General features: G+C 33.4%; 1 protein-coding gene and 1 long non-coding RNA gene across 2 annotated transcripts in view; one reads left to right on the forward strand and one right to left on the reverse strand.

Moving 5' to 3' along the window:
• The window catches only part of LOC118199505 (diuretic hormone receptor-like), a 509,054-nt gene that overhangs the window by 441,357 nt on the left and 42,132 nt on the right, over window positions 1–25,565 (forward strand). Inside the window, exon 8 of the mRNA XM_085817429.1 lies at window positions 7,826–7,910. Within this exon, the coding sequence (XP_085673555.1) occupies window positions 7,826–7,910 (85 nt within the window). The remainder of the gene's footprint in view (window positions 1–7,825; window positions 7,911–25,565) is intronic.
• LOC118181749 (uncharacterized) overlaps window positions 1–25,565 on the reverse strand; it is a 273,477-nt gene that overhangs the window by 151,764 nt on the left and 96,148 nt on the right. The gene's annotated exons all lie outside the window — the stretch shown is intronic.

A 25,565-nucleotide genomic window follows, 5' to 3' on the forward strand; every position in this document is an offset into this window, starting at 1 on the left:
GTCGAAAGAAAACATCAAGGTAAACAAATCGGAAAAGTTATGTAGCCACAATTTGTAATAGGAAAAACTTATGTTTCGTTGAACATTTTACATGTCACTGAATGTTTGAAACACTTGTCGTAACTTTTTAGAATCTGTTTAGATTAAAAAGAGCAAGTTTTTCGAAGGATGTGAAAATAGAATCTATTTACTGAATTTTTAATCTCATATGCAAGAAAGTTACAAAACAGTATTAGGAAAGTTTTAATTTCAAGATACTGTTTTGTAATATTACTTCATCGGTTTGAGATGTGCTTGCTTATGTGAATTGTAGGCTACAGTCATACTGAATTCACGTAATTAGCTACATTGCGACTGTAGCTGATTACGTGAGTGCTATAGTGATGAACTTAGCAACAAGGAATATCCACCCAAATCACCTAGCCTTTAAATGCTTTCAAGAAATCAATTATGTATCTATCTTAACATTTGTTCTTGCTGTGAAATGCATCTGTAAATTACGGCCAAAATGCTATGCTTAAATTCCATTTAATTTTCATTGCATAATAATTAACCTTTTCAGGATTCATTTTCCATCGGAGATGCATTTCCACTTCTCTAGTAATTGTAACATTCCTAAACCTCTAAATCTATGAGCAATTTAAACTGAATTTCCAAATTTCGTATTAAATAAGATTATAAGCCATAGAATAACTTAGAACTTTCCCTCCTCGCTCTAACGAACTCACGCATCGGATTACAGTTAAAGTAGAACTTGGGAGTTCTGCTGTCAACTCTGGAGAGTATTCCTCACTTTATGTGTTTAAGTGATGACTTCAGCAAATGCATTAGCAAAGCCCGGAGAACTTACCGATCGATTCTTTGAAAGGTTTTCATGCCAAAGGGATTACGGAAGATTTAGCCCTGCAAACAAACTGAAACTTCCGTCAAAGTTAACATCAAACGGCTGTGAAAGAGAATTATATTCCCTTCTAGGTTAAAGCGTTTTTATTTAGCAATTGTTGCTATAATGGAAACATGAACGTTCTGTTCTCTCTATCGGAACGTTTCATCATAATTAATTATTTGAAGCAAAACTCAATTATTTTCTATAATTATGTTTATTCATAAAGTCTTTCACAAATATTTACCTCTGCAATAATGAAGAAATGCAAGTTGAGTATTCAACCCATACTTAAATGAAAACAGGAAAACAACAAAGGCTGTTCATTTTCCTTTACAATACCCTACGTTGTACTTTATACTTCTATATGTATTTCTTAATAGTTATATTACTTTGTAAATATCTCACATCTCAGTCTAATCCCCAACTATAATTCCTAAAGACATTTATGCCGAGCAGTTAGAACAACAGACAAAATACCTTAACTCTAGATGACGTTCGTTACTGATTGATTGTAAAGAATTTAACATTAGTTTAGATTTATTTAATGTAACCTCAAATGAAAACATCATGAAGAGAGTAATCGAAATAGCACTGTGTGTAGTATTTAAGGCATTATACACAAAGTCTGATCAAAGTTTGGAATCAGTAACTGCACTAAAATCTCTTTACGATAATCACAAATAATCCAATCGATTTTGGTCTTCCCTGAATGTTGTCGCCATACACATGTAGTATTCAATACCAATATTTACTATATATTTCTTTTTAGTTTCTTAAATTCAATTGGAAAAATAAATGCAGAAATTTTTCTGCATTTATTTTTCCAATTGAATGCTGTGGGCACTATATATAATAACCAACTAATCAATTTTCCTTAAACTTAGCGTTGATAAATTTATTTTTTCAATAAATCTAAGAGTTTCGACCTTTAGTCAGAAAAGGCTGTTGACTGAATATTTTTTTTTTTACAATTCCTAAGATGTTTCTGTGGGATTAAATTTTAATTAATCCTAAATTTGGATAATAAAGTGTTAAATCTGTCTAAAATCCTAAACTAACTACTCATGGGGGCTGGAGTTGTATTGTATCTAAGCTTAACTGTTGATGACAGTCCTCTGCAAGACCATTTAAGCAACAGGTTTTTATATGATTAATATTCGGGTTCATACAAAAATATGAATGAATCCATGCAGATTATACATCTTTAATATCCGACGGTATAATTTTTCATTATACTAAAATCTCTATATTTGAAAACAGAGCGACAGCACTGAAACTGCGAATAAGCTTAAAAAGAACTGCAATCTTACAAAATCTCTTAATCTTGGCATAGCCCAACAAGAAATAATTTACAAAATTACAAAATTTTATGATTCTTTTCTACTGATTTTCATGAAATATCATAGAAATTCTGAAATGATTGTGTAGTTTCTCTGTAACTTCCTGGTTCATTTAACTTCTGTATACGTGGAGCGGTATTGTTAGTTTATCCTCTTTTGATTTCTGTATTCGAAGCAATTTAAGGAAACGTTCTTTTACTGTCTTTTTAGACTACAAGGACTGTTAGCCTCAAAAAATAATTTCATGTTGTTTCATTTTTCATTCTAGTCTCTTGTCATTAGACAAAATGTCTTTCAGATTTAATCTGTTTCTTATCGATTAACAAAACTAAGTTACTTAAAAATATTAGTTTTTACTTTTCAATCTGATTGATTTAAATAAATTCATTTAATTTTAATATCTATTAAAAGCATTAAATATATTTAAATTCCTACTATTAGCTCACACTCTCCCTATACGTTGTTCAAATTTTCAATCATTAATAAAATACTTTTTATTCATCCACTCAAGTTCAAATACATTTTTTAAACTTATAGTGAATGACACTAAATGTTAAATTTTTTTCTTTATTTTTTTAATTATAATTTTAATATTTTTAACTCTAATCTTTAAAGTAGGAATTGGCTTAATTTTTTTAAATTTTATATTACTTTTTATACAAATACATAACAGAATATATGCAAACGTTCTCATGTTAGTCTTAAAGTATATTCACCTAGTATTATGTAAAATGTTCACTCTTCACTGGGCCATCTCTATTGATTATTTCCTCTGGTGAACAAATATTAAATTTTAAAAATGCCCTTTTGTGCAGCCATTAAAGTGTGAATAGTTTTCGATATTTTTCTAGGTGTTTTTAATACACGTTTTTGCAAAATTAAGAGAATATGCACATTATGTTGAATATCTGAAAAGTAATGAACTATTGTATTATATCATAACTGTTGTATTAGAAATTAGCACAACAGAGTGAATGAGTACGCTTCATATTAATATTTTGATAATTTTCAATTTTTAAGAAATTTGAACAAAATATTTACTATTTGAATGGTGGTTTTTTTGCAGAAGTTATTAATAGCATTATTACAATTGTTTACATTTCTGAAAAGCCTTTGAACTAAAATAAAAGCAAAAAAAGCGTTACGAGAATGATAAAGCTAGCGTACAAAGGGAGTGATGAAGCTTCTCGACTTATTCCTCCCCGACTTGTTTATAACATAGCTACATTAATTTATATTATATTATAAAACTTCTATCTTCAACACACTTCATAATATAAAACTTGCTGCAGGCATATTTATCAACGATACATTATAAGGCTTCTGAATGGATCAATGTTTTACACAGAAATCTAAAATTTACTCAGCTAAATCATTTTTAAGCTTTCAACTACGGTAATGTAAACAAAGAAACTTTCTATGTAGGAATAAAACTAAAGAGGAAATATCTTTATTGCTTTTGCTGTCTTTCTGCGAAACTGGTATATTTATTTACGGCTGCCATCAAAGCGTCGAAAATATTTCTAAGAATAAATCGAAGCATGGCAATGAAAGAAAACTAGTGAAACAAAATAATTTGAGCAAACGATTGTCGGAGATTGTAGTGCCATCTGTATTATTTCTTCCGCAACCTAAGCAAACAATTGTTTGTTACAAATGCCGAGTCATATCTTGTTAATGTCAGGAAGTAAACTGCACAAAAAGGGAAGATTTAGGAAAGACAACGTTTGAGTTTCTAAAAATTTTTCGAACACGATATACGATTAGTATTTTTCGGAGGATGGAAATGTAATGTCTATTGTTTATACATTGCAAAACATTTGTATTTTATGCATAACAAGTTTGCGAAGAAAAATCATAATAACTTCCATTGAAGGTTTATTAGGATTTTTCTTTGCATTTCGTGTTAAAATGCAATTTTAAAAACACCCCTAGAATCTTCGTAATTATTTTGTAGCCAAGAAACATAAATAACGCTAAAAGTACATTTTATTAATTATGCTGTAACTGTATAATTATTCTGTATAAAAAAATAAATCCTTTGTGTAGCCACCCAGATGCGTTAGTGGTTAGTGACGCTGACTGCCTTTCCAATGGGTTCGGGCTCAAATCTCGGAGAATGCATGGATGTTTTTAAACGTATAACGTCTGTACAGCATGAGGCACTCAACATATACAGCGAGACGAAAGTCCTCTCTAGTGTTTTAATGGTAGGGGAAGAGGCGGGGAAGATTCCTCGGACGCGTCTCCCACGATGTTCTTTAAAACTGGGTAAATCTTACTGTACAGTGCTCAAGGCTTTTGAGGAGGCAATCTTGCACTCTTTGCCACGATAAAATTCGTGCGCTTTTTCTAATTAGGTCAGACAAGTGAGAACTGACACAACAACAGCAATCTTCACAAATTCTAACAATCTTCACGATCCATACTTTGTGGCAGATGCGAAAACTAATTTATTTTCTGCCTTGTATTTTCTTAGGAAAATTTTAGAAGTATCTTTTTGCACCTGGTTACACTTTGAATGCAGTGTCTCTTAGCGGCTGAAGCATAATATAAATGCTGAAATTGTTATTAATAACGAATGATGGTTTGTCCTTCACATCAATGCTGAACAACAAATGCAAAAGACATTTTAAATCAGAAAAACCTTAATAAAAACTAAAAATTCTTTTGGAATCTGCAAAATAGAGTCATATAAACAAAACTATCGAATTTAAAATTTTAAAATCTCATTGAATTATCTTCTTTTCATAAAGAACATCAGTAAGTATTAGCGATATTCAAATGTCATCGTAAATGGTTTGCATGCTCATCAAGAAAATAAGAGATAATTTAGTTTTTTAAGTTTTATATTCCCTTGTAATTTTTTATAGATATATTCCTTTGTAAGTTATGGGGAATTTTATGGCAGCCTGCTGATTCCGTTTCAGATCGGAACTTCAGCTCTCACTCAAATTAGTTAAGACTTTTGTAATAAAAAGCTGTTTGACAAAGATATCACTGAATTCTAAGATCATATTAAATTATTGTGCACTACATATGAGATGCTCCAATGCCTATCACGGACTTTTAAAATTGTATACAATAGACCAGCTAACTATATGTGCAAGCCATCAACGTTTGATCACTTATAATGAATGAACAGTTTTATGTACCTCTAAACTCTTTGTGACATTTTATTTCTAACATTTCAAATGTCATCGATTGAAAGAATTCCTCTACTGCATTTCCAAATTGATCGATGCCCGTGTAGCAGCAACCAGCAATCTATCTTTATAGTATTCTACTGTGAGCTGTTCAAGATCATAAGGTTTCACTTCTTTAAAAGTTGTAACATACTGGACTATGCGACACGTAACAATTAGCCGAGGTTTGCTAAAACGCTTTCTTGCTGAGCTGGCCCTTCAGACGGTTAAATGAGATAGGTCAATCAGCTGAAAATCTTACTTGCTTTATCTAAAGTGTTGCCCCTAGCGTATAGCTTAGCCAATAAATATATCTGAAAACACTCTCTCGCTGATACAAACAAAAAATTCGTCTGTTGGTCTCGAATTGTGTGAATTATTAATGACCTCATCCCAAGCATAATTTCATTTCGTCTGAATTGATATTTTGGCAGATTTTGCTTAAATCTTGTCAGCAGCGTTAAACATAATATTTGCAGATAATTCTGAAATGTAGGTACTTTTCATACAGGCAATACATTAGACCAGTAATTATAAGTGTTTTATTACGTTTAATTACGTCGTTTCATCTTTATGTGTCACGTTTACAGTTAGCATCACTGTTGCAGGTTTCGACATAATCATCGTATGAAAGCTTGTATTTAAAACAGCAGATTCAATATTTGAGTCAATTAATGTGTCAGTAATACCCAAACTGTGTGCTGATTTGTTAAATTCAATAATATGATCGCTAGAGAACTAAACTTCGTAATCAGCCACTAATGCTCCTAGCAATCACAAGAAAGATTGAGGAAGAAAGTGGTCAAAATTACGAAAACTAACTCGCTTCTATAAATCTTTCAAGATCAACCGCCTCTTTTCATTAAACTGATATCTGTATCAAAGAGGAATGTATTTATAAAAACACAAAAAAGCTCTGAAATTTCGGTGCTTGTTCCCATCTTCAAATTATCGACTAAAATCACTTCTTTGCTCAGAAATTCAAAACTGCTGCAAACTGATTGAACATAGTTTTAATTATAAAATATACTGAGCACTCTAAAGGAAACAGTTGTCATTCAAGTCATTCACTGTTTTGAAGGTCTTTGCTTTGTAGAGTCATTGGGTTATTTGGAAGCAAGGGACACAGAAAATGTGCAATGCCCTTGCTGGGACTCGAACCTAGACCTCTCGAGTAGGCGTCGAGTGTGCTACCGCTACACCACGAGAGCATGCAGAAAAGAAGGAAAAAATGCCTTATATAGTCCCCCTTTTAAAAGGCGACTGGTGATTAGGGGACCCAATCGCCAAATCCTGATCGTGAAGAAGCATCATCCATCTCTTAGTTCAGGCACCACTGTTGAATCATTAGGATTTTTGAAAGAGGGACATGAAAAATGAGCAATGCCTTCCACGGGACGACCTCTCGAATACGCGCCGAGTGTGTTACCTTTACACCACGGAGAGAAGAAAAGAAAGAAAGGAAAGGGGGATACGAAAGAGGGAGAAAATACCTTATAGCTTCTGCTAAGAAAAGATATTGCAATTAGAACCCCGTATACCCAAACTAATTGATATAACACTAATGTTAGCTCTAATATAACTCCAATTTGTTTGAGTAAACAGACTTTAAGTAACCTGATTAATTAACTGCCTCCGATAATCCGTGGAACTTATTTTGACAAACAAGAATAGAAACAAACATATACCACATAGCTAACCAAAAGCATGTATCACTATTCATTTGCATTTTTTTCTTTATTAAAACAATGAGCCATGTTTTCAATTGCTTTCTCATAAACCTTCTCCGAAGTTACTACACACTACAGTTCGAAAAACAATTACTGTAAAACTCTTCTCCAAATGAAAGACATTTCATAGCTAATTTTGCTTACAGAATTCGAATATTGCGTTTTACTGATTTTGGAAGTTTACTGTTATCCCTAAAGAATGAAGCTGCGAACAAAGTTAGCGTTAGTTCTTAGCTTTTAATGTTATTTCCTTAAACTGTATCAATTAATCAGGATTAGCATAGCTAATCAATTAATCAGTCTAAAATCATTATCTGAAAAGGCAAAAGCAATAAGTATTTTACACTGTGTAATTTAAGCCTTTATAGTGTTATGCTAAACACTGTGCATGAAATGGACAAATTTATAATGAATACAGAAAAATACATGTGAAGAAATGATAACAAAGGCAAATTCATTTTTTCAGGCATTTTGTAAATTCATTTCTTTACTTATACAATTAGTTTGCATACTTCGCAGTATATTTCATTTGCAGTTGTTTTGGATGGTAATACAGATAGAATGCTACTATTGGCAAAGTAATGTTTCTACTTTGTACAAGCAAAAGAAACGTAATGGCTTTGTTTTGTTTCTGGTGTAGGACTGTATGTATTACAGGAACACCTAATTGCATTTTTTCTGCAGGAATACCGGCGTTTGTAGCTGCTGCATGGGCTATAGTGAAAGGTGCTGCTGGTGGAGCTTCTGACGAACCGTTGGCCCAGAGAGGGTAAGTACCAAGATTTTCATGCATTCCTTTTTTTTTTTTTTTTTTTTCTTAATTAGAAATATTTTTCCATAAGACCTTCTCCTTTGAATGAAACAGTTATGTTACTGATCTGTAGCTGATCGTAAGGAGATGTTGATTGGAAAAATATCTTCGAATTCCGAGCACGAAAGTACGGGGTATTTTGAAATTTAACTCACATTATAATGAAGGTTATATTTATTAACTACTGTGCTCTGTTGAAGGCTACAAGAAAAGTTAAACCTCATATTTTTTTAGCCCTATCCACAGTATTTAAATCATTTTCGTAAAATTCTCTACTTAATTTTTAGAGAATTATAACTTTAATTATACGTCGAGGTGTGGAACAGTGTTATAGAATAAAATATAGGCTTAGTACACATAAAGCGCGGATAACACAGAAACATGATATAAATAGCATTTCTGCTATGTTAACAGTCAATTATAAAACTGAAATGCCACTATTCAACATAAAGATTAAGACTTATCGAAATGGTGATGATAGGGAAGAATAAAGTGTTTGCCGCTATTATGGTGTTTATTTAATTCTTCAATATCTGGCAGAAAACAATTCATCCTCTAGTTAATTTCAATTAAATATTTTACGTTTAAAGACCTAGTTTTAAAGTTTCATTGTTAAAGGTAAAACATAAAAGACATAGAAAGATTTCTCTAACCTTGACTCGCCACATCAGTCTTAAAAATCATTAAAGAAGATTTCACTCGCCCAGTGTAGCGTCATGGAATTTTAAAAGCAATTTTCTTTTAATTTTTATTAAAAGAAGTATGTCTAGCCATAACAGCGTCGCTTCATCATTCATTTTGGAAAAAAAGAAAGTACAGTCAAGGAGATCGAGAGATGACAAACCGTTACTCTGGCTCCCAGACGCTCTCTTAAGGTTTTAATTTCATCAAACGAATACAAATTTCAAGGGGCTGATTACAATTCTGGTTAAATCCTCTTAACAAAATATTAGGTTCGATCTTACAATTAGTAACTTAGTTGCGGAATAGTTTTATCTATCTATTTCTGCTGTTTTCCATTCCTGAATTCCCTGTACGAGGTCTCTGTGTTCTTGTTGGACGCGGTTTCCACTCTTTGAACTAGTTGATTGCTTGGGTGAGCTACGTAAAGAACGCTCCTGAACTCTCTACTAGAAACACCTATGATGCTCTCGACTAGAGAGAACTTCGTTAGCAGACTCGTCACACTACGAGGACTATAATTCATTTTAACACCTATTTTAAAGAACTGTGAATGGCAACGACGTAACTAAGTAATACGCATGCGTAAAGAGAAGAGACTTCTGGTCGGACGCCGGTCAGAGAGAGAGAGAGTTTGGGAAGCTCCGCCAGCGAGCTGAGGTGTGGAAACTTAATTTGTGCAGTGATGACGAGTGCCATCTCGTCAACGTCTCTGATCGTGTCACCAGCTCGGATATCTACTAAAGTTTTCTAAATGTATTAATTAAATGTTGTATCTGTGATTAGTGCTGTGAATAAAAAGTGATGAATCACTACTACCAGTGTTAATTCCGTTACCACTGAAGCATCCACGACGTCACAGACGAAAAATAAAATTTGGAGGTTCCACCGAGATTTGTGTGACAAGAGACCAGGTATGTGTTCTCTCCAGGCCTTGAAGAGTATAATGTAGTTATTTATTACTTATTCGTGAAATCAATTCCCAAAGCAGAAGTATCACGTCAGTGCATACGAGTTTAAACACTCATATGCGTTTGGTTTATATATCTAACAAGATATTTTCCTTTTGTGGTATATTCTGGAAAAACATAACACGTAGCACATCAGTGCATTTTATAGCACGTCAGTGCATAAGAGTTTTTTTTAAAACAATCAAATTGTTGCATTTGTATACTTCACGAAATATTTTGCTTTTATATGATAATGAGAAAAATCCATTCACGTAAATAAATAGCACATCAGTGTATTTATGTTTAACGTTTCGCTATAAATTGGTGTGATAGAATCTGAACTGTATATTTTGTGTATATGTGAAAGCACATCAGTGCAATATTGCAATTTTCATTTCTAAGTCATTAGAAGAAAATTTATGTTAAATTCTTGTGAAAGAAATAAGTTGTTGAATATATTAAAAACTTGTTACTTTGATTTTCTCATGAAAGCACACCAGTGCTGTATTTTAATATGATGTGTATTTTCTGATAAGTCGAATGTTAAATTTTATCATTTCATTATATAAAAATTAAAGCTTTGGGCAGTAAAGAAATGTTCTAATAGTGTTCTGATTTAAACCTGCGCCTATCGATTTGCGTTGGCCATTTGGTTGCCAATGGCAGTAGCTGTCATGAAAACGATAGTTAATTAAAGGTGTTTATATTTATAGGCGCCACTCTGGTTTTTATCTGTCTGGCTGTACTGGATGAAAAGAATTTATTATTAATTTTTTATGCGAAATATCCAGTAAGGATGTTCATTCATTTTTTGTTTTAATGGAAATAAATTAAAAATGATTAATGCTTTATGTTCATTTGTCTAATTTTGTAAGAAAGAAGAAAAGTTAGTGTTTTTATATCTCTGATATATTTTTATGTGTATTATTTGTGAATAACTATTTGAGTTCTTATTTGTTTTGAACAATTACTTTTGTGAAAATGGCATTTTTGGGAAAAGCTAAGAAAAGATATCTATTCCTTGTCGAGACAGAACTTGGGGAAATAGCTTTAGAAGATATGAAAGTGATAGATTTAAAACAATTAATAATAATAGTAAAAATTATGAGGAAGAATTTGTTAAAAATTTGTTAGAAAGTATTATGACTGATAAGATAGGAAAGGAAAACTTAGAGATGCAAACAAGATCGAAAGAATTACAGTTAGAACAGGAAGCTAGGGAGAGGGAATTTCAGATACTACAACAAAATAAAGAAATTGAAAAGCAACAGTTAGAACTAGAATGCCTTAAAGCAAAACAGAAAACTGAATCTGCTAAACCTGGAGGTGAAACGGTATTTAATCAGAATTTTCAGAAACTTATGCCCAAGTTTAATTTAAAAACTGATGATATTAGTTTATTCTTAGAACTTTTTGAGAGGCAAGCTAAAGTTTTAAAATTGCCCACGGATCAATGGGTGCCATATCTCATTGGTGTCTTTCCGGTTGAGGTAAATAATATAATTGCTAGGGAGCCCGAAGAACAGGCTAGAGATTACCAACATATTAAAGAATTACTACTTAAAAGATTTAAGTTAAGTGCGGAGAAGTTTCGGCAACTTTTTGTTAAGACTAAAAAAAAATCCGGATTCTGCGTGGTACGATTTTTATCACGAAATTAAGACATTTCTAGATGGGTGGCTTAAGAGATTAAAAAGCGAAACATTTGACCAACTCAAGGATTTAATGTTGGTAGATCAGATTAAAAGGCGCACGCCTAATGAGTTTAAGGAACATTTTATATATGAATGGGCCACGATCACTTCACCCAAACAGTTGGTGGGTAAAATAGAGGAATTTGAACATGCGAAAAAGACAATGGTTGGAGAAACAAAATTGGGTGAACTGAAAACGAAAACATCAGGTAGACAAATGGGAGTTTTTCAGTCCACTGGTAACGTTTTCAAAAATAGGAAAACCCCTAAAGGCACACAATTCAAAAAAGATGATGATGCACGCAATGCTGGGAAAAAATCGAACTCGAATTTTGATAGGAGAAAAAGACTCCAGTGTTATGAATGTGGATCTTTTGACCATTTACGTCCTCAATGTCCTAATTTTAAAACTCAAAAGGCAGATTTGTATGGGATAAGCGGGAAAACAAAGAAGAATCTGTTACATCCCTATACATTAAATGGAAGAGTAAATGATTTTGAAGGACCTATTCTAAGAGATACGGGAACAACGGTAGATATTATTTGTCAGAAATATGTAGACATAGATAGAATGAAGGGGGAACACATGTGGGTTCGACATTTGCTGGATGATCATATGGCTTGTTTGCCTATTGAATGCGATTTGGGTACAGTAACCACCAAAGCAGCTGTTATAGGAGACCACTTAGACCAAGGACGATATATACACTGACTAAGTATTTGGACACCTGTGACAGAAAAGAAAAACTAACTTTGTTCAAAATCAATAGTTGGTAGAGCCTCCATGAGAGGTAATTAAAGCGTGGACCCTCCGGGGCATACTTTCCACAAGTCTTTTTATGACAGCTAGTGGTATTTTCTTCCACTCGGCTTGGAGAAGACATAGAAGTTCCTTCACCGATTTTGCACGGGTAGTGCACCCCTGAATTTGGCGATGCAACTCGTCCCAGAGGTTCTTGATAGGGTTCAGGTTTGGACTCTGGGCAGGCTAGTCCATTCGATGAATTCCATTGGCCCCATACCAAGCCTTGGTTAACGTCGAAACATGACAACTGGCATTGTCGTCCTGAAAGTAACAGGGGTCCAACCCGTAAAACTGCCACAACGTAGGAAGCACATTGTCATCCAAAATAGTGCAGTAGGCATCGGAATTGAGCTTACCATGAATGGGGACCAAGGATCCCAGCCCATACCAGGAGAAACACCCCCAGACCATAATTCCACCTCCGCCGAACTTGACTATTGACACAATGCATTCTGGCAGGAGACGTTCTCTAGGTAGACGCCAGACCCAGACCTTGCCATCCGAACGGTAAAGGGTGAACCTTGATTCGTAACTCCAAAGAACCCGTTTCCACTGATCTCTACAGTCGAATCTCGATGTGCTTTGCACCACATTAACCGAGCAGCGCTATTGGACTTTGTAATCAAAGGCTTATGGGCAGCAGCACGACCATGAAAACCAAGCAGATGTGCTTCCTTACGGTTGGTATTCATTGAAACAATACTCCCGGATGCCTGTTGAAACTCCTCGCGGATGAGGGCCATTGGTTGTGTGCGGTTCTTCCGAATTTCTCTGGACAGCACTCGTCGGTCTCTATCTTCCAGTTTCGTTGGTCTGCCGACTCGGGGCACATTCCAACAATCACCGCTCACCTTCCACTTCTTAACCACATAGGCCACTGTCGATTTTGGGTACTTCAGATCGCTAGATATGTCCCTTAAGGATCGGCCACATTTGTGATACCCGATAGTTATACCTTTCTCGAAATCAGAAAGCTCCGAACTGCGAAACATCTTGCATGCGACTAAAGTCGATGCTGTTTCCTACACGATATATATCGGCGGAGACCGTGACGTACCTTAGGACCGCAGATATCGTCATTTGCATAGGTGTCCAAATACTTATTGGTAGTCAGTGTATTAGGCAACCAGACAACCAGACAGCGGCTCTTAGAGGAACTCAGAAAAATTATTCGTCGTATGTCGGGAATGTTAATGCGGTCGTTACTCGATCTCAAGCACGACAATTTAAGGAAGAGGTAAATTTATGTGAGAAGAATCAAAATTCTGAGCAGAACGAGTTAGAATTGGAAGAGGAGGACGATGCTTATGAGAGGTCGGAAAACAGAGAGATATTACCGCCTGTCGACCTTTGTGTCCCCACAAGTCCTGCAATTCAAATTGACTCAAGTACTTTTATTGATGAACAACAAAAAAGTAAAGAACTTGCCTCTTTATTAGAACTAGTAAAAAGTGGAAGTAAAACAAGTTATGGGATTAAAAATGGGGTTTTAGTAAAAAAGAAGGTAAATAAGTTAGGAGGAGAAGAACATTTAATTGTTGTTCCAGAAAACCCCAGAGAGCAAATTAAAGCAATTTGTCATGGAGGAACTTCAGGTCACTTAGGAGTTCTGAAAACAAAAGACCGGCTACTAAGATATTTTTTTGGCCAAATTGTTATAAAGACATTGAGGAATTCGTTAAAACATTCGACTCCTGTCAACGTTTAGGAAAATCAAGTGACAAAAAGAAAGCACCGCTGGTAATAGTACCTGTGATATCTGAAGTCTTTAGTAAGGTTAATGTAGATGCTTGAGGGCCTATGCCAACATCTACTGAAGGTAATAAATATCTTATTACAGATATGTGCTTAGCATCTAAACATCCTGACGCCCTCCCGATACCGGATATAACGTCGAAATCTGTTGTAAGTGCTGTCTTGCAGGTATTTAGTCTCCCTTTCCAAGGGAGGTACAAACTGATCAAGGGAAATCTTTTATGAGTCGCTTAACCGTTGAATTTTTGAAGAGGTTTGGTATAAGAATTTCCAGAAGTTCGGTTTACCACCCCCAGAGCAATACTGTGGAACGGTTCCATAGGTCAATAAAAAGGGTCTTAAAGGTATTATGTATTGAAGCTGCCCCAAATTGGGAAATACAAGTACCTGCCGCTCTCTTTGCTCTGCGGACAGTAACGCATGATAGTACAGGATTAATCCAGCTGATTTAGTGTACGGGACCAACCTCAGAACGCCTGCCGCATTATTGTATGAGAAATGGTTAGATCCTCAGGAAAAAGAAGATACCGTAATAGAATATGTTTTCGAATTAATCAATAGGCTAAAGAAAAGTAGAGAATCAGCTGCAGAGAAAATGGAAGAGGTGAGGGACAAAAGGAAGAAATGGTATGACAAAAATGCCATGAAAAGGGAATTTCAGCAAGGAGATTCCGTATTAGTATTAGCAGTGAACCAACCCCATAAACTCGCTCCTCAATGGAAAGGTCCGGGAAAAATAGAGAAAAGATTATCAGAAACAAACTATATGGTTAGTTTTGAAGGGAATCAGGAAGGGAATAAAGTGTATCACATCAATATGTTAAAACCTTATCATAAGAGACCTGAACTTTTGAATATGGTGCTACTTGACAACGAGGAGATAGTTGAAACCTCGGAATTAGAGAAGGATTTTCCTTATATGTTAACTGACCCCAATGTGTTTGATTTTAATGAAATAATAGCAAAAGATAATCTTAAATAAAGACTTAGTGATGAACAAATCCTGCAGTTGGGAAAGTTGTTGGTAAAGTTTTCTGCTATATTTTCGAATATTCCAGGGAAAACAAATTTAGTCGAGCATGATATCGAACTAGTCAGTGACAAACTCGTACAGCATAATCCTTATAGAATGACAAATCGACAGAACGAAATTCTTAAAGTCGAGATTGAAAAAATGTTAAAATACAAGATTATTGAACCAGAACCCTCTGAGTATACTTCACCCATGATCCTTGTTGAAGCACCAGGTAGGGATCTTAGGCCGTGTATTGATTACAGAAAGTTAAACGAAATAACGCGTACTGAGTTCTATGCGATCCCCAATATAGAGCAACGTGTTGAAACTGTTGCAGCAGCCAAATTTATCACTTTGATAGACTTGACCAAAGGTTATTGACAAATTCCGCTGACCCCTAGGGCGCAGAAAATTGCTGCATTTGCTACAAATTTTGGCGTATATAGGCCTTTGCGCATGCCATTTGGGCTTAAAAATGCTCCTTATTATTTCAGTAAAATGATGAGCGAAATATTGTGCGGATGTGAGAAATATGCTACCCCTTATTTAGATAATATTGCTATTTTTTCTGAAACGTGGGAGGAACATTTACAACATTTACATGAAATTTTAGAAAGAATAAGAAAAGCCAATTTAACTATTAAACCCTCTAAGTGCAAGTTTGCACAAGAAGAAGTGCAATATCTCGGTCACATAATAGGTCGAGAAAAACGTTCTCCAGCAGAACTACAAATAGAAGCGGTTCAAAACTTTCCTGTTCCTTTAACTAAAACTGAGATTAGAGCTTTCTTAGGGTTAGCTGGATATTACAGACAATATATACCTATGTTTTCTGCTATAGCCGCACCTTTGATAAATTTGTTAAAAGGGAATAACAAAAGGGGTAAAATTGTTTGGAATGATGGATGTAATGAATCATTCAAATCGTTAAAAGAAAAGCTATCTAGTAGGCCTGTGCTACATGCACCCGATTTTTCTAAACCATTTATACTACAGACAGACGCGTCAGATCAAGGATATGGTGTTGTTTTAGCCCAGGAGGATGATAATGAGAAAGAACATCCCATATTGTATCTCAGTAAAAAATTACAGATAGTGAGCGGAAGTATTCCACCGCTGAAAAAGAGTGTGCCGCAATTCTGCATGGAATGAAAAAATTGAAAGTGTATATTGATGGGCAAACTAAATTTTCCATTTAAACGGACCATGATCCCCTAGTATAGCTAAAAAATAATGCAGGTAGAAATGGTCGATTGTTACGCTGGGCCTTAGCCTTGCAATCTTATAATTTTACGATACATCATAAAAAAGGAAGTGACAACTTAAATGTAGACTGCTTAAGTAGAAACTCTGTACACGGCAGTTACATAGACTAGTTATCATTTTTCTTAAATTGTCTTGTTATTTGATTATATATATTGCATTTTTTAATTCATACTATATAGTAAATTGTTAGCTTTATTCATAAAGACAAAAGTTTTATGTTGGTTTTTCATATATTATATTGTATATGTATTTTTATATGTGTTCTTTTTATGATGGCCTGGTTATGAGAGTGGAGAGCTTTTGTAACAGTGTGGTTTAAAACTAACTGGTAAAATGTTGAACAATCTCTATTGAAACCAGAAACTGTGAACTGTGAAGGTTTACTTCTCCTGTGTCCGGAAAATCCAAAACTGTAGGCGTAAGGTATTTGTTTCTAGCGAACGCCTGCTTGAAATTGTATTTCATCCTGTAGGAACTTAAAAAAAAAAAAAAAAAAAAAAAAAAAAAAAAAAAAAAAAAAAAAACGTTTTGTTTCCTCTGTGTCCGAGGAAAACAAAATCTGGAGGCGGAAGAACATAAAGAACGCTCCTGAACTAGAAAGACCTATGATGCTTCTAGACCTACTAGAAAGACCTATGATGCTCTCGACTAGAGAGAACTTCGTTAGCAGACTCGTCACACTACGAGGACTATAATTCATTTTAATACCTATTTTAAAGAACTGTGAATGGCAACGACGTAACTAAGTAATACGCATGCATAAAGAGAAGAGACTTCTGGTCGGACGCTGGTCAGAGAGAGAGTTTGGCAAGCTCCGCCAGCGAGCTGAGGTGTGGAAACTTAATTTGTCCAGTGATGACGAGTGCCATCTCGTTAACGTCTCTGAGCGTGTCAGCAGCTCAAATATCTACTAAAGTTTTCTAAATGTATTAATTAAATGTTGTAACTGTGATTAGTGCTGTGAATAAAAGTGATGCATCACCACTACCAATGTTAATTCCGTTACCACTGAAACATCCACGACGTCACAGTAGTTTCGTGACTTTCCATGTGTAACATGAATGCCAGCGAGTTCACCTTTAAAAGACATCCTTTAGGCCAGCGTTTCTTAAACTGTGGTTCGCGACCCCCCAGGGGGAACGCGAGACTTGCAGCAGTGGGTCGCCAAAAAAATTAGCAATTTTGATATTTCTTTAACTTAATATCATAATTTTACAATTACCAAATATTTTTACACAATGTATCTGAAAATAGGTAAAGATAAGACAATACGAACAAAGAAAAAGGGAAAACGTTTCGACGCACTCTTTATAATAGAAATGTTCATTTTCGTTGCTTTGCACGCTGTCATTTCGTCTGTTACTTATTTAAAAATTTCACATTTTTCTATGTCTTAAAATTAGAAATTAAAGTTAATGACCGAAAACATCAATAGTATATTACAGTACATGTGAAAAAATTGACAGTTTTACACACGCGTGTGTCGGATTTGCTCAAAACTTATGGGGTACCACAAAATTTTCGCAAATATTATGGGGTCCAGGGGGTCGCGACTGAAAACCGTTTAAGAAACCCAGCTTTAGGCAAACGGCCTAGCTTGCATTGTCTTTATATTAAGCATTATTATTGTCTTCACGATTCTTGTTAGTGACTAATTACTTGTAATTTATGTAATCTGTGTATATGTCATAATATTTCTTCTTTTACTGCCCTTTAGTATTACTGAATTATATTTTATCAGTTATATTTTTGACCTGAGAGCTCTTTTAAATGTGCTCCGTATATATTAATAACAAATATTCATTCATCTTCTAGAGTCATTAGGTTTATAGAAGTCGGAGATGTGAAAAATGTGCAATAACCTCATTGGGATTTGAACTCCGTATCCCCCTTGTTTTGGGTCGAACTTGCTTCCAGTTATGTAAGGCACGCAAAAAAAAAGGGAGATAATACCTTAAATACTTCTCCTTTAAAGAGCGGCCAGGGATGAAGACACTCAATCACTAAAGCTTTGTAGTGATGAGTCATCATTATCCACCTCTTCATTTTGGTATCACTTGTAGAACAATAAGGTTTATCGATGCAGGACATATGAAAAATGTGCAATGCCTACACTGGAATTGGAAAATGGAAAAGAGGGAGAAAATAACTTATCAGTTTACGCTCAAGTTAACAAATGTTTTTATAAAGTAAGCCCACCTGTGGCGAAAGGAAAAATTTGCTGAACCCTGGTAGTTCGACTTGGGTTTGGTTCGATTCTAAGAGAGCGGGCTGGCCGCATCGGCGATTCCATGTTCTTCTTTTGTACCGTAGATGTAAGTCAATTTCTCTTAAAGTCCACTAATGCATCCATACAATTAAGCAGATAGCCCACGTGTAATCAAGCAAACCAAATCCAACTGTAGAATCGCTACGCTTTTTGGAAAGAGTTAGAAACTTGCAATTACAACAGTTCTGAAGTTTTTAGATCTGCAATTTTACAATTGTTTTTTGTCTCTAGATTAGAAAAAAATTCTATCAGTTTCTTATGCACTCACCAGATGCATATATATCCTACTTAAGAAAGTGTGGTTAGCATTTAGTTTTTTGACTATACTAAGTAGTCATTTATTGAGTTTTAGTTAAGTCTTCCTTTTGACTACAGGGCAGTAAGAGAACTTAACTATTGTCGAAGGCTGTCAAATACAATACGGATGACGGAAATCTCACTTCGCAAACATATTATTTAAACAAAACACGCTTCGACTGACAAACGATGTCTTAAGTTACGAACACTACGTCGACGACATATTATTTTCAGAGATGACTTGAGGTAATTTGTGCCACATAGTTAACAATCAGCCATACTGGAAACATCATTTTAATTTTTTTCCATTGCTTAACTCTTATTAACAAAGCCTGACAAAAACGTAACTTACAAGAAAATTATTTCGTTGTGGAAGAAACAATGGTTAGATCGGATTGCAGGCAGAAACTTTGAGCATTTTAAATCATAATCTTTTTTTTTTCCTGTGATAATGTGTCTCTAAGCAAATCCATAGGATAAGAAGTTAACAATAAAAAAGTGGAGAAATTACTAGAGAACCAGAAAAGTGAACTCAGTAAGAAAGAACTACACGAACTTCAGCAACTGCAAAAGACGATTTAGCAAAAGGCAGATATCTTCAGAAGAACTGGAAGAAGAATAATGATCGTAGTTCTGTTCTTTGCAAATCATTGGCGCAAAATAGGGTACGATGTTAAAAGTTTTTACCTAACAGTATCACACTGATAAAGCAGAAGCAAGCTACAACAAAAGAATTTTCAATGGCAATACCATGTCTCACTTTCGAGACAGTTTAAAATTTAGGTAAGAACAAATCCAATGGGCATATCTTGAGTGAAAGAGAAGCAAACCGAAACTATAACTTTTAAAAACAGTCGAACCTTATAGAGACAAAGAAAATTCCGCCTAAAGACACTTACCTAATTCTTTAGAGAAGCGGATTTGGCAAAAAAAAAGTAACGTATTCTTCATCATTTTCCACTTATGCCATCTTCTTTATGTTCTCTATGACTATGTGACTCTTTAAATAGTCACTGTAAAATTAAATTTTCATCTTTCTATATATATTCTCTATTATGCATCCATGGTGCCAACAGCTCTTGCCAAATTAATACAGTGAGTCATCATTCTACATAAGCAGTAAAAAATGTTAAAACATTTACAAAATTTATTACGTAAATTTTGAACGCTTTCGATCGGTTGGGGTTATGAACTTGTACACAAACTACTGTTGTAAAGTTTAAATAAGCAGTCAAAGCAGTCATCTGTGTTTTAGGAACAAAATAACCCATTTTACACAAGTCATACCCTAAATCAGAACTGTTAGAACTTTTACAAAACGAAACATAAACAGAAAGAATTGAGAGATAAAACTAAAGAAATGTGGCCTGGGGCAGGAAAAATAATTTTAATGCAACATCGAAATAATTTCGAAAATGGAATTCATTATTAAAATATGAATGAGTGTGAGGCAATATGATCTAGCAGAAAAACTATGTAGAGGTATGGTACATTGCTTCCAAAATTTAAGCATGTTACAGTAAATTCTATACAACCGTGAAAGTTTTTCTTTCGCCCCAAATTTCACACGAAGACAGCTGTTCGGTTATGTTGTTCATAAATAAATAGGCAGTAAGTAAAATATATTTAGATATATTTGTAGCCATTTATATACATAAGATTTTTGCAATTAAAGAAACGACTTACAGCTAATGCGAAACAAAGGATATCTTAATAACGGATGCTGTAATGTTGCAACTTAAATGTTTTCGTCTTGAACTGCAATTGGTATATCAGAAAATCAACAGTGCATTCTTTATAAAATCTCTGCGTAGTAGCGTTTGTATTTACGATAAAATTAATGATTGATTGGAAACTGCGGATCTTTTAATTTATTCCTATTTAACCTAATATATATCTATGTAAGAAAGCTAAAAAGCGTGTAAATGTAAATTATAATTTAAATTACCAATAGCCCCTCGATGCTTAGTTTTAACAGTAGTAATTTGGTATTTGCACACAAAAAATAGTAATATCTTTTTTGTATTGCGTCATTTCCAGACTAACCCATGTCATATGACTCTTGCATAATACTGATGATGTGAATGGAACTAAAACTCAAACAGCCAATAATAATTTTATAGCATTATTAATTATTCAACCAAATGCATTGAAAACCGAAACTATCACTCATTCTGAAGACAAGTATTTTGCTTTCTTTACCGCGGCCTAGTTGAATTGTTGCTTGCTGCTCACTTCTTTCTGGAAAGGTATTAAAACAAAGAAAGCATTTTGAAATTTTGAAAAGCACGAGTAGTATAGCAATTTGCTTGTGGCAACAAAAGGTTTACCGAAATAAAAAGAAATATTTAATCTGCCTCGGCTGCGAATTGGCTCTTAATTATGTATCAACAATCTACACTATCTGTATTTCTATAACATTACGAAACGCCATATTTCCACATCTATGCAATCAATTTTTTCTACAATATTATTATATCTAAGTTTGCTACCTTATATATATATACTCTTAGTTCAAAGTTCATTAATGACTTTTGAACTAAGAGTTCATTAATAACTTTTGAACTTTATTAATGGTTTGTATGTTCAAACTTCATTAATGATTTATAAATGATTCATTTTTTAAATTAATTGATATACTACAGTCTTTTCACTCATTGCAAGATTTTATTTTATGCGTTTATAAACTTCTGAAAGGTAAAGCTATTTTTAAAGTACATGTTTTTATCCTAATTTTATTTTGAGAAACGTAAATAAAATATTTTTCGAGAAAGAAATTAAAAATAGCAAAAATATTAAAAGATAATAAAAGTCTAGGAGCAGAAATATTATGCTTTACTGTCTACTTCCTAATTTTATGCGTATTCATTATATTCAATCTTAAAATAATTAAACTAATTGTTTTTATTTCTTCATCCACATTTACCATATTAATTAATGCATTTATCATAACTGATTTTATTCACATAAAATTACTTAACTTCTAACGTCTAACGTTGTTTTATTCTAATTATTCATGGCAAGTTTCGTTACATACCTCTGACATAATTACTTAAATTATGCTTTTACAGACAATTCTTCCTTTTTAATTACATTTGTTTACTTCTCGAAAACAAACTGCATTCTTGATTATCTGCATAGTTAATAATACATTATTGAATATGCATGTTAAAATAGCAGGAAAGATTTATAAATAATTGATGTTTTATTCCTTTTTACGTCATTGTACGAACTAAAGAAAGTATAGCAATCGTGAAAAATTGTGGGTATCATATTTCAATGAAAATATCCATTTTTACTGCTCCCGAACCCATCTGAACGATGTTTTTGCGATCTGTACGTATGGACAGAATAATAGACTCTTTCTATCAAAGCGGATTGTAAAATTAATTAAAAACGGATTTAGGAGACATTTTTTCTTGACATTTGTACGTACGTATGTATCTCGCTTAATTCAAAATTGAACAGCCGTAGAACATCGAAATTTTGTACATAGGACTGCTATACTACCATGTAGTTTTGCACCTCCCTTTTTCGTTGCAATCGGTCGTACCAAGCGTATATAGTGTCAATCTGTCACTCGTCTGAGTGAGCTCAGGTTTTTATTCTTATATGTTGGTAAACTGTGCATTTTTGCTCGAAACATGATTGAACTATGTTGTTCTTATGTTCCGATTAACGTTTTTATGCCTTTATCTAATCTGCATGCAATAATTGTAGACTTATCAACAATTTAATAGTTTTATTAATTTAGAAGGCAAACAACAAAACTCAGCGTTATATTTGCGAATTTTCACAGGACTAGTTTCGATGGTTTCACCGAACCATCCATCTCAGCTGCCAAAGAGCAAAGAACGAGATAAGATATAGTAATAAGAATGGCTGGGCAGGAGTTAAGCTACTGGCGTCATTTATTGATGAAACAAGAAACTAAAACATAACTTCTTAAAGGCTGAAGGTAAAGATGGATTGGAATTAGGATCGTTAACTAGAACAGAGATATTTTTTTCAATGTAAAATGCCTCTAGAAAATCTAATTCACCAACAGAAGAAAATTTTGTTGTTTTTCCTCTAAGTTAATATATGTTCGGCGTGTTATTTTTACCTATATTTAATAGTTGTTTAAATGGTACTAAGCCTAAAGACGCCGCCATTTAATTACATTTAAAACTCTTAGTAGAGCAGTGAATTAAGGCAGTCTGTGCACCAACTTAAGTTTTTTTTTTTTTTTTTTTTACCTAGCGCGGTCAAAAGTAAACTTTATGTTTTGTGCAGCGAAATACCTGTCTTTCTGCCCGCTGACCAAATTGCTTGATTTGCGTAGGGACTCCAATTTTAATTCTAAAAATTATGTTTTTAACTGTTTTTAAATGTATTTGGCGTTTTATGTTTTTCTGCATTTTACAATTTTTAATAAAGGTGTTTTGAGATTTTATGTATTGCCGTGTTTATGTCTTGCCGCGAACTAAGAACTGAACTGATCTCAAATGGAATTCGAAGAAATAAGTTTAAATGAAATGCAGCAAAAAATGTGTATAATTTAATAGGCCGTACAAGGAAGTCATGTGGTGTCTGTTCTCTTCAGATGTCTTCCTATTCAAAACATTTGTATATGTTAAAGTTTATGTTATATTTGTGGTTAGAGCCCGCAACATGATAACCAAAGAGGATCCTATTTTGAAAAATCATTGAGCTAGACTCTCCATGCAGAAACTGTTTTCATTTTGAGGCACATACATTTATTTGCAGTTACGCAATCCGAAATATAAAATAAAATAACTTTTTTTTAAATTTCATAGTTATAGTTTCATCTTAATTTCATATATGTAATAATATCTAATTTAATGTTAATATATGCACGATTTCTGTATAAACTCTATGTATATTTCATTTTCAGAACGGTTCCCTTCAACGTTTAAAACAATTTTTAAGAATACTTAAGAATTAAAAAACGTGAAAATCACAAAATGAAAATTTAACTTTTTGGGTGCAGATTTTAACTTAACAGCTAAAATATCCATCGTAGGAGTTACGATAAGCGTATTAATTTAAGAATTAATTCCCAAAAAATAAAAGTTAATGGAACATAAAATTTTGATTTAATATGAACCATAAAAAGGATAAATTCCAAGTGATACAAAAGCTTGCTATGATCGCGTTTTATAGAATATAACGCCAGGAAGAAATTTATGCGTTCAGTAATAGAGAAAAACGTGATTATTCTAGATGTAGCTGTATATTTTATTCATTAAATCGCTTGCGTACGAAGCGTGCAGCTATTATTTCCCTCTAATGAAAATACTTTTTTTTGTTTTACATAGACGTGTAATACAATAAACAGTATAATAAAATAAAAAACAATAAATACCACGCTGAGGTGTTTTATTGGCCCTTCATGTTTATTAAACATGAGGCGGGAAATAGAATTCATAGCTTAAGTTGTAGATGAGCTGTCATAGTTCACAAATTACGATTACTGAGAGTTGCAATAATCTGTAAATGAAGAATTCTTATTCATATTTTTCAAACTGTAAACTCGATTAATGTTTCTGTCCGACTACTACTTTTAAATATCGTGAAATACAGAACTGCAAGTAGAAATTTGGAAATTTAATATTGATTTAAATTCCACAGCCAACATATTAAATTTCTGTTTACGTCATTACATCTTCCTGACTTCTCAACCTGACATTCGTAACTTGCTTTATGACAAAAGCGAAAAGCAATAACTCACAGGTCCCTTAATTTCAGTCAGTTAGGAAAGAAATTTTACAAGTGTCAAAATTTTTCCTGAGTCATGGACTCTCATATCATGTAAAAGGTAATCATTTCAGATGTCTTTGATCCCTTGCCGTACTGAACATATTTTTTTTTAAATCTTGAGCGCTTGCCCGCCTTTATTAGGCTGTCAAAAGCGACGACAGTTACTAAGTTGTTCGGTGCTTTATCGGAACTGGGTAAATTACAGCGAGCGTTTTAATTTGTTCTCGTTTGAGATGAGTTCGGAACTGAGAAAATGATGCAAAGACTCTTAAAACTCATTAATCTTGTCGTCTTAATTATAGGTATTAAAATCTTGATCTTCTGCTTGTAAAGATGTTTTAAAAATGCTGGGAAAAGGCGGTAACATGGCCAGCTGTTAGTCTTGAATATTCTCTGCAAATAATGGCATGGAGTAATATGTTAAAAGACAAAAAGCTATATTAATCAAATATCGCATTACAAAGAAGACAGACATTTAAACAAATTGCTCAATATGAAGTCCACAAGTAGTAGAAAGTATTTGCGTCAATTATATGAAACAGTTAAAACTATAATAAATTATTTTAAAATCATTATATCATATCATTAAAATATGTAATTAATCAACTTCATATAGTAGTAGAAAGTATTTGCGTCAATTATATGAAACAGTTAAAACTATAATAAATTATTTTAAAATCATTATATCATATCATTAAAATATGTAATTAATCAAGTTCATATCATTAAAATCAACTTCATATCATCATATCATTAAAACGTGTAATTAATCAACTTCTTAAAAATGCAGTAAAGAAACAGGTCTCTCTGCGTTGCATCTTTTCTCTGATTTCTTTATAGAAAAAAAATCTACATGCTACTTATTATTTATTAAATAAATCGGAAATGAAATGTTCCTAAAAAGTAATAACTAACCATCTCAGTTTCTGTTAGCTTATTTTTTACTAACTTTTATAACAATAATTCAGATATTGAATGCTGCAATTTTTTATTCTTATAGAGAAAATATATAACGTTTAATAAAAGCTCAAAATTAATTGTTGAGCTAAAATTTATTTTTCATATAGTATTAAAATTAGTTGCATTGAGAAAGTTAATAATATATCATTTATTAAAAA

Source organism: Stegodyphus dumicola, chromosome 5 (genome assembly GCF_044657685.1).
Source record: "Stegodyphus dumicola isolate Sdum_Otavi_A_Nest chromosome 5, ASM4465768v1".
Lineage (NCBI taxonomy): Eukaryota > Metazoa > Arthropoda > Arachnida > Araneae > Eresidae > Stegodyphus > Stegodyphus dumicola.